Genomic DNA, 9,490 nt, shown 5'->3' on the forward strand with positions numbered 1-9,490 from the left:
ACAGTGTCAAAAGCCTTCCGGAAGTCCAGGAAGACTATGTCCACTGCTACCCCTGCATCTAATGATCTGGTGATCTGATCATAAAAAGCCACCAGGTTGGTCTGACAGGACCTGCCACTGATGAACCCGTGCTGATTGCCCCTAAGCATGCAGTCCCCTGCTGGCCCCTCCTGGATGTGTGCCAGAATTATTTTCTCAAACAGCTTGCCTAGGATCAAGGTAAGACTAACTGGCCTATAATTTCCCGGGTCCTCCTTCCTCCCTTTTTTGAAGATTGGAACCACATTGGCCCTCTTCCAGTCCTCCGGCACCTCTCCAGTGCACCACGAGTGCTCATAAAGCCGTGCCAGGGGACCTGCAATGACCTCGGCCAGTTCCTTTAGAACTCTAGGGTGGAGATCATCCGGACCGGCTGACTTGAATACATCCAGCCCCTCCAGAAGCTCCCTTGTATTCAGCTAGAGATTGCCTAAATGTGTTTTAAGCTACATAATACTTGCTGTCAGTTAGCTAGGGAGGACCTTTGGGTTCCATTACATCTTATTCCACTGGGGCTCCACCAGCTTTTGCTGCTTGTTAGGGTAATATAACAATATCTGAAGCATGAAAGGCTGCTATTTAGAGACCTGGTAAGGTTATACATTTGCCTCCTGTTATTCCCTGGAGAGGCTTCTGGATTAGATGCTGATTTTAATAGGGAGGTTTTGCAGTTACTTTTTTACAGTCTCTAGTCATGCAATACTGTCTATTAATTGCACAGAGTGGAATCTGTGTAGACAATCATTCAAAGAAGCATGGTTACTTGCTTTGCAGAAATTCTGGTTCTTTGAGGTGTGTTGTTTATACAGATTCCTGCTCTGTCCATTTATCTGAAATCTTCTCATATCATATTCTTATTGACAAAGCAACTGAATGTCACTTAAGGTCACCCCACTCTTTATGATGTTGGCTATGTTGATTGTGAGGGCATGGACCCTGGGTACGCAAAAAAATACAGCCTTTACCTCCCAGGCACCAGGTAACCATCTTTTCCATTCTGTGTTATGGTTTCATTCTAAAATTCAACTCACTCTGCAGCATGGACAAGTAAAACGTTAACTGTATGTTTTTCTTAGGGAATTAGGAATGAAGTTGTGGAGTGTTTCAGAATATATAAAATGCTTGTAAAAGATGTGAGAACTGTGTTTTCTTTACAAAAAAGGGGAGGGGCTCTTCTAATTGACAAAATACCTGTGCTTGGTTATATTCAAGAAGATGCCATGAGTGTTAACTTTAAATTTAACATCAAAGATAAATGAGCTTTGTTTGGCAGAACAAACAGTAATGCAGGCTTGAGTCAATGGTATTTCTTTGATTAGCAGTTAGTACTTTAGGTTAATAATGAATACTGAATGACTCCAGTTGTACTGCCTCCAGCTGTGATCACATTAGCTTTCACATGCTAAGTAGCACTGGACCTAGTCAAGACATGGATGAAAAACCTCCAAGAAAAAACCTACAGTGCTACAGGAATTGGTGCTGGGATTCAGTAGTTGGTTCTCTTTCTGTGACAGTATGAAATCAATCATCCAGCTTGATGCTAGGATGTATTGCGTTATTGAATGTTCCTTTTTGCAGCTATAGGGCAGGGGTAGTCAACGTTTTATGGCCGGAGTGCCGAAAAAACCACAGTGTCTATCTTGGAAGGTGCCAGAGTGCTGGCATGCCAGAAAAACAAAATGGGGGGGGTACATGGCAGGATGCACTGCATATTAGTATATTTAATAATCATAAATATTGCCTTTGTTGTTGTGTATTCCTTTTTTGTTGAGCATGTTGCAGTGAAAGAGAGAAAAAAGAGACAAATAAGAGAAGGAGGAGAGAGAGAGAAAGAAAAAGAAGAGCAGAGAGAGAACCAGGCACACACACAGAGAGCCACGTGCACAAACACAAAGAACCAGAACACACGCAGAACAGACACATGAGAGCACACACAGACACACAGAGCCAGACGGAGGCAGACAAACACATGGAACCAGATGCGCGGGTGCATGGAGCCAGGCTCCTGGGCCACTGGACAAAGTCCAACCCAACAGTGCCCTGGTCCCACCAGAGCCCCCGTGCTTCCCTGGGGAGCCAGCCCCTGGGCTGCAGCGCAGCTGGCCAAGGCCCCAGCCTGGAGCCTGTCTGTCAGCCCAACCATCCACCCACCCTGCACAGCTAAGCCCGCAAAAGGTGCGGTGCTCCTGGCAAGGGGCAGCGTTAGCTCCTTCCCAGTGGGGAGGCTGGGCTGGGGCTGGGCTTGGAGCAGGTGGGAGTCAGGTGGACTCAGCTGCAAACCCTGCTGCAAGCAGACTAGGCTCTGTGGTTGGCAGCAGCTACCAGAGCCTGAGCCGGTGGCAGCTGAGAGGCTGCAAACAGTTGCTCCAGGCTCTGGCATCAGCTCCATACTGGCGGGTGCATGCGTGCCTTGGATTGGACGGTGGGGGTAGGGCCTGAGGCAGCACAGCCCTCTTGCTGTCCACTCTGAGGTGCACACACAGTCACCGCCAGCATGGAGCTGAAGCCAGGGCTGTGAAGCCTGGTGCAGCTGTTCGCAGCCTGCCCGTTGCCTGGTGCAGCTGCCAAGAGTCCAGGCTGGCTACAAAAAGCCGTGCCAGGCTCCAGAGCCCAATCATTAGCTCTGTCCCAGCAGCAGGGGAGAGGCCAATGTTGCGTGGCCTCAGGCCCCTCTCCACCATCCGCTCTGAGGTTTGCAGCAGCTGCCTAGAGCTTAGGCTGGCGGTGGCGTGCCAAACAAAATGGCCTCGTGTGCCGTACTTGGCACACGTGCCAGGAGTTGCTGACCCCTGCTAGAGGGTAAAAGTGAGACTGTGACCACATCATCACTAAAAACCTTTGATTACCACCTACATTGCTAACATTCAGACAGTTGTATTGATCAAAATTAATATTGTTTTCTATTTAAGATCTTGTAATACAAATTATTTTAATGTTCCCACTCTCCTTCAACAGGAAGCTTCTTTTTTGCCAGATATTAACACATTGCCTAGTCATGACAGCATGAAACATGAGATGCTTCTGATGACAATCTGGCTATCCAGTTGTGGACAGGTAGCTGCTTTTGGTCAGCATGATGGACATTTCCCAGAGACTGTATTGACAGCAGCCAACATCTATCAAGCCCTTGTTACTTGGCTTCTCTCCTTGGTGAGTACATGGAGTGAAATGCAGCAAATAGGTAACATCAGGTTACTAGATGGCTTTTGCCCACCAGAAAATGGATAATCCTTATTACAAAATGTCCTTACTCCAGTGTCCCAAAGCAAAGACTGAACCCAAAGAGAGCAAATATCATGCCCTACTCTCATCCTTCTGGAAGTCAATGGAAAGAGTCCCATATAGAAGCTGGGCCAGGCCCTTAGTTTTCAAAGAGCGTGCAACAGAAAACAATGACATTCAATAGAACAAAGTATTTGAAAGTGACCAGTAAGAACAGAAAGACTTGTCTATTCAGTGTCCTCCAGTAAAACAGGAATGAATAGAAATGGCCATTTCCGATTATTTGTTCCGGGTAAGAGCTGACTCTTTCATCTAAATAAGTGGTATAGACTTATCGGAACTTAGTGGCCCAGGGCTATTCTGTTATATCCTAATAAGAGGTATCACCACTCACTGTTGTTAGTCTCATTAGACCAGCTATAAAAACTTGGGAGCCCCACCAGCTTCCATCCTCTCCAGCCTTCATTCTCAAATATTCTCTTTCTTCCTCATCTTTTCCATCCATTCAACAGTAGCATTCCTCTCCAAGGGAAACAGAAGCTATCTTTTCTGTCCCCCAGTTTATAGGCCTGTGCGAAGTGGCTAGTTTTCACTTTGGATTTGACCGATTCAGGGGACAGTGATTTGATGGGGGGAACTGAGCCCCCTGCCCTTGGCCCCCTCAAGCCAGGTTCTGCACAGTGGGGGGTGGGGAGGGAGGCAAGAGGCGGGGCATTCCTCCCCACTGTGCAGCCTCTCCCTGTGGGGCTGCAAATGCCATGGCCCTGGCTCCAGCACAGTGCGCTCTCAGCTCTGTTCCTGCCTGCCAGTGTCAGCCAAGCCAGGCAGCATGAGGAGGGGAGGACTGGAGATAAGATGCTACAGCCCCAGGTGGGCTCATGCTCATTCTTCCACTACTGCTCTGGCACCAGCCTCAGCCCAGCTGCAGGGATCTCATATGTGTGTGAGTGTGTGTGAGTGCATGATTATGTGTGAGTGCAAGTGTGAGAGTGTGTGTGAGCATGAGTGTATGAGAGTGTGAGCATGTGAGTCCACACAGGCCTCAACAGCAACTCATTAAGTTGCCCTGCAGCCCAAATAATTGCCCACCCCTGTTCAAGAGAAAGGATGGAGATTGCTTTGGTCCTTGCTGAGCCCATGGCCTTATGGTTTTGCCATTTTGCTGGGAAGGAGGAGATGCAGGCTCAGAATGAGAGGGGCCCAGAATCTGGGTCATCTGCTTTTTGGGCAAGTGCCCTAACCACTAAACTCTGGACTAGAAAGTGCAGGAGGTTACCACCTTAATTCTGGCAGTTACACTTTTGTGAGCCTGTTCTGCTCTAGATGAAAGTAGGATCCCAAATGTGCATAAGTGCCAAAAATTGTAGTTATGCAGCCACATAAGTGCCACTTCAGTGCATAAAGGGGAAATAGGATTCAGTCCTTAATGTTCTAGACAGTGTCAGGTTGTGTTGTTCACAGTGATGTCACTGACCTGCACAAATGTCTCCAAGCCCTGTATGGCATGAGGGGTCCTGACCTTGCACTGGCTGTCCCTCTCTTTTGAGGGTTTCTGTAACTTCTTCTCCCAACCTTTTCTGTACTGTGTTCTCTTTTTCTCCTTTTCTTCCCCCCCTCTAAGTTTTTGGGTATCCTACTGATGCTTCTCCCCACTGATACTGCCTTTTTCTACTCCCTGTCAGGGTTATCCAGGAATAACAACATCTCTCATGCAAGCCTTGTACCAAATGTATCACATCTGAGTGTGACTTTGAGTCTTAGGGTTTTTGTCTTGGCCAATTAGAGGTTTATGTATCCAAAGCATTTTACTGGAAATATATTGATATTCATGATGCATGGTTCCTAGTGTTCATTTTAGGGCTAGCATAAGTAACTTTGTATCCTTATTTCAAATTAGATCTGTACATTCCTTTTCCCCACAAAACATAAAGCCTATCTAAAAATTCAGCTTCAGCCTAAATAAAACTGGAAGGTGACTGATGTGCTTGTGGCTATAACTGATCAGTAATGAGGAACATGAAGGCTTATTAAAGAACCCTACCCTGACTTCGTATAATGGCATAATCACTTAGCATTGATTTTTAACAGAGATTGTATTGATCTTATTATCATTAATAAAAGCAGCATACAGTGTTGCTGTAGCAAAGAATGTGCAGGGAGATGTTGACAGGGACTCTGTTCTCATTTCTTGCTAGGCTAGGGAAGTAATATGAGTTGCAAGTCTGTCTTTCTCTTTCTCCCTCTCACATAGCTGGCTAAATGTGGAGCTTGGAGCTTATGGGAAGCCTTATTGGGAAAATAAATCCCATGACCTACCAAAACCTACATGTTATTCCTTTTTAATTTGATTTTTATAAAGTTACTACTGCCTAAATCTTGACTGTTTCATCAATCAAGCTGGAGTGCTCTCAGGGTTATTCTGCACAGGCTGTCTTCATTCAAAAGTCACACTGTGGGGAAAGGGTTATATTCATTCCCTGAAGCAGACTTCTGTAAATATAATTGTGTATAAAATGAAGGCATCTATTCATATAAATTTACAGGTACCTTCCTTGAAAGTGAATGGTGGGATCAAAGCTCCATTCCAGGTGGTGGGGCTGCAGCAGATCTGGCAAGAGGATGGATTAGCACTATATGCTTGCCTAATTCCAGCTGACAGATCTCCAGCCCAGAACTGCATCAAGATCCAGAAGCACAAAGTGAGTAGCAGAAATGCCGTGCACATGTGCTGGTGTTATTGCATTTGAGCTGGGATGTACTGGCTATATTTGACTAGCCTTGAGACCACTTGGAGCCAGTGTAATTTAGAATAGCCCTTAGGCTGCTCTGAATTAAACTCGGAGCTGTCAGAGCTCAAAGTGAGAATCAAAGTGACTTTCAGTAACTGCCCGCTTGGCTTTCCTGATATGCTGAATTTAGTTGCAGAACAGATGAGGATCCAGCCCCATATGTCAAAGGCCTTTTGTCTCTTTTCTGTTCATTAACTGCTCTATATATCTTTGGTGGCTGTCACCACACAGAGTGAAAATTTATGGACAATGGTCAAAGAGGGAAGACTTTTTCTGACATCCATTATGTTTCTGGTTTTGTATTTTGATTATGTGAAAGTACAGCTAGAGGGAGGGGATATTTTCTTGCTGTTAATTTCACAAGACTTAAGAGTCCAGGATGTGGGTTCTGTTCTTTGTCAGTTCAAAATCAAGTGTTAACATAGTCCTCAACTCTGACTGAATGATGTACCCAGGAGCATCTAGGAAACTTGCAGCTGCAGTGTGTTGCAGTGTACATGATATCTTTTGATAGCCACTTGTTTGACCAAACATTCTACATAAAATAATTTCTGAGACACTGATCCTGGCCCTAGCCAAATTGGTGACTGTTTGGCAGCACAAAACAGCTTCAAAGAGTGTGTGGATAGCCAGTGGTGAATCCCTTCAGCCCCAAGAAATTAAGTGACACAGTGGCACCTTCTGTGCAACCTCATTTACAGGCTGCTGGTGTGGTCAGGGAAGAGAAGCTGTGACCAGATCCTGGCAATCCCTGGCTGATGGAGTGATCCCTTGGGGCCATTAGCAACCAGTACAGCTTAGAGCAGCCTCCAGCTGTTTTAACTTACAGCAACCAGGCACATCAAAGGGATGGGAAGGTGCAAACTGATTTAGACCTACTTTTCAGTTTTCTCTGCTCAGCTGCAGTGAATGCTCCACATCCACAGCTGACTGTGTGTGAGTACTAAAGATTAAATTTCCCATGATGTATCATAAAGTTTGGATTGTGACAGCTGTGACTGGAATGCTCCCTCAAGTAGGTGATTGATGCTGACAACTAATGTCATGATTAAAACACTACAAAAGAAACAATAAGCAGCCCTCCTGCTGATGCCTGGGCATTTGTGGGGAGGAGCATCAGGTCTAGGGAGGGCAGGCAGCCTGCTAGACTGGATTAAGGGCATCACAGTTATTTCTGCTGTAGGCTAACTGGAATCAAGGTAATTTCTTTGGAACAAAGGCCTTGGGGAAGAAACTTAACTGTCCCACATCTGCTTACTTGGAAGCCCACCCATGGAGCTGGTTTCTAGAGGGTCACTTCAGTCCAGCCATGGGGCTGACCAGAGCATCAAAATTATTTAACACTGAGCAAACTCAGTATGCCCATCTGGTGTCATGTAAGTGAATAAACTTTGCAGGCTACAGGCCCAGGCTGTTCCCAACATTTGGTGGGGGCAGGATAGACGTTCACTTTATCATAGATTGGCTGAACACACTGTACAGAGTTTTTCAGCTCTGAAATAAATCACAGAGCAGCCCTACTACTCTGCATGCACGCACTGCTGTTGGTACCTAGGTCAGCTAATATGTACAGTAGTGAACACGTGAGCCATTTGGTGAGTGCTCCTTAAAGTAGGGCTCTGTGCAACTGGTGTTTCCTTTCATTAGAGGTTCCATAATATGCCTTTCCAACAACAGTGACCTTCGTTTTTCTTGTTTTCTTGAGGCATTTGTACAGCTGCTGTTCTTTCTTCAGTCAGTGATGTAAACTGATGGGAGCCACAAAAATCTTTCAGAAATGTCAGCCACAGCAAAGGCAAAGAAAACAAAAGGAACTTGCTGCTGTCTCTCTGATTCTCCTCCTTAGCAGTATTGGCTATTACTGGAGAGAGAGCCAAAAGATTTTATTAGAGTCACCAGTCTCTTGTGGTGGTGCTAATGTACAGTATTTTACCTGGCAGTATAAAATAACAATATTTCTGTCTTGTAGTCATTCACATTTTCTATTCTAGTTCTTTCTTCTGAGCACATTAAAAATCAGGTATAAGGGTTTAGCATAATTTGGATTTGAAATGAGCATCCAGGGGAAAAAAAACTTGGATCCCAGTAGTTGCTGTTGAAGTTCTTGGTTGCAAGATTCTAGCAAAATACAAATTAAATTTCCTTTAAATGAAATATAAAAGGACAAGCAAGGCCAGGGTTAACATTAGCTGATTGCACCCTGACAGTTTGACAACCTAGTGTTCTTAGCTTGAGACATCTGCATTTGTTGTTTACTGTGGAAAACAGACACATGCCTTGTCCATCTTGTTGGATACAAGTTAGTGCCCATGAGTTACAAGAGAGTAAATGCCTGTCTTTCTATGGATCTCTCTCTTACATCGGTCACTCTAGTATTAGAGTGCCAGATTCATGAGGCACTAGCCACAGTGGTCTGTGAGGTTTTCCTTTCTTTTGAAATTGTATCATAAAAATAGTGCTTCTGAGAGGCAGTGGATTGCCTTTCATAAGCAATCTAGAAGCTGGGGATCTGTCTTATCTACTGACCTAGTATTAACTTCCCTTACTTACCCTATTCATAATCTTGACCTTGGCATAAGGGAACCATATAGAGCAGGGGTGGGCAAAATGCGGCCTGGGGGCCAGATGCAGCCCACCGGGCCATTCTATCCGGCCCATGGGGCCCCTAAATAATTTAGAAAATGATAGATTCATAGATTATAGAATCGGCAGGGACCCAATGGATCATTGTGTCCGACCCCCTGCCCCTGGTAGGAAAGAGGACTGAGGTCAGATGACCCCAGCCAGGTGACTATCAAGCCTCCTCTTGAAGACCTCCAAGTTAGGTGACAGCACCACCTCTCTTGGAAGCCCATTCCAGACTCTGGCCACCCTTACTGTAAAAAAATTTCTTCCTAATGTCTAACCTAAATCTACTGTCCACTAGTTTGCACCCATTATTCCTAGTTACTCCCTGGGGTGCTCTAGTAAACAGCACATCCCAAATTCCCTGCTGTCCTCCCGTGATAAACTTATAGGCAGCTACAAGGTCACCCCTCAGCCATCTTTTGTAAAGGCTGAAGAGATCCAGATCCCTCAACCTCTCCTTGTAGGGTCTTGCATGGAGACCACTAATCATGCGAGTGGTCCTCCTCTGAACCCTCTCCTGATTCTCTGTGTCCCCCTTGAAATGGGGCTCCCAAAACTGGACACAGTACTCCAACTGTGGCCTGACTAATGCTTCATAGAGGGGGAGCATCACCTCCCTTGATCTGTTGGTCATGCATCTGCTAATACACGACATGCTGCAATTGGCTTTGTTGATGGCCTCATTACACTGCCAGCTCATGTTCATCTTAGAGTCAATGATGACTCCAAGATCTCTCTCAACCTCTGAGCTGCTGAGGAGGACATCCCCCAACCTGTAGGTATGCTGGGGATTCCTCCTTCCTAGGTGGAGT

General features: G+C 45.6%; 1 protein-coding gene across 6 annotated transcripts in view; it reads left to right on the forward strand.

Annotated features, from left to right (window-relative positions):
• CUNH16orf71 (chromosome unknown C16orf71 homolog) overlaps positions 1 to 9,490 on the forward strand; it is a 250,942-nt gene that overhangs the window by 85,828 nt on the left and 155,624 nt on the right. For all 6 annotated transcript variants that reach the window (XM_019507572.1, XM_019507575.1, XM_019507573.1 and 3 more), the window contains 2 exons: positions 2,995 to 3,189; positions 5,805 to 5,960. In XM_019507572.1, the coding sequence (XP_019363117.1) occupies positions 2,995 to 3,189; positions 5,805 to 5,960 (351 nt within the window). The remainder of the gene's footprint in view (positions 1 to 2,994; positions 3,190 to 5,804; positions 5,961 to 9,490) is intronic.

The sequence above is a fragment of the Gavialis gangeticus genome, unplaced genomic scaffold (assembly GCF_001723915.1).
Source record: "Gavialis gangeticus isolate Ggan-Ray unplaced genomic scaffold, GavGan_comp1, whole genome shotgun sequence".
In the NCBI taxonomy this organism is placed as follows: domain Eukaryota; kingdom Metazoa; phylum Chordata; order Crocodylia; family Gavialidae; genus Gavialis; species Gavialis gangeticus.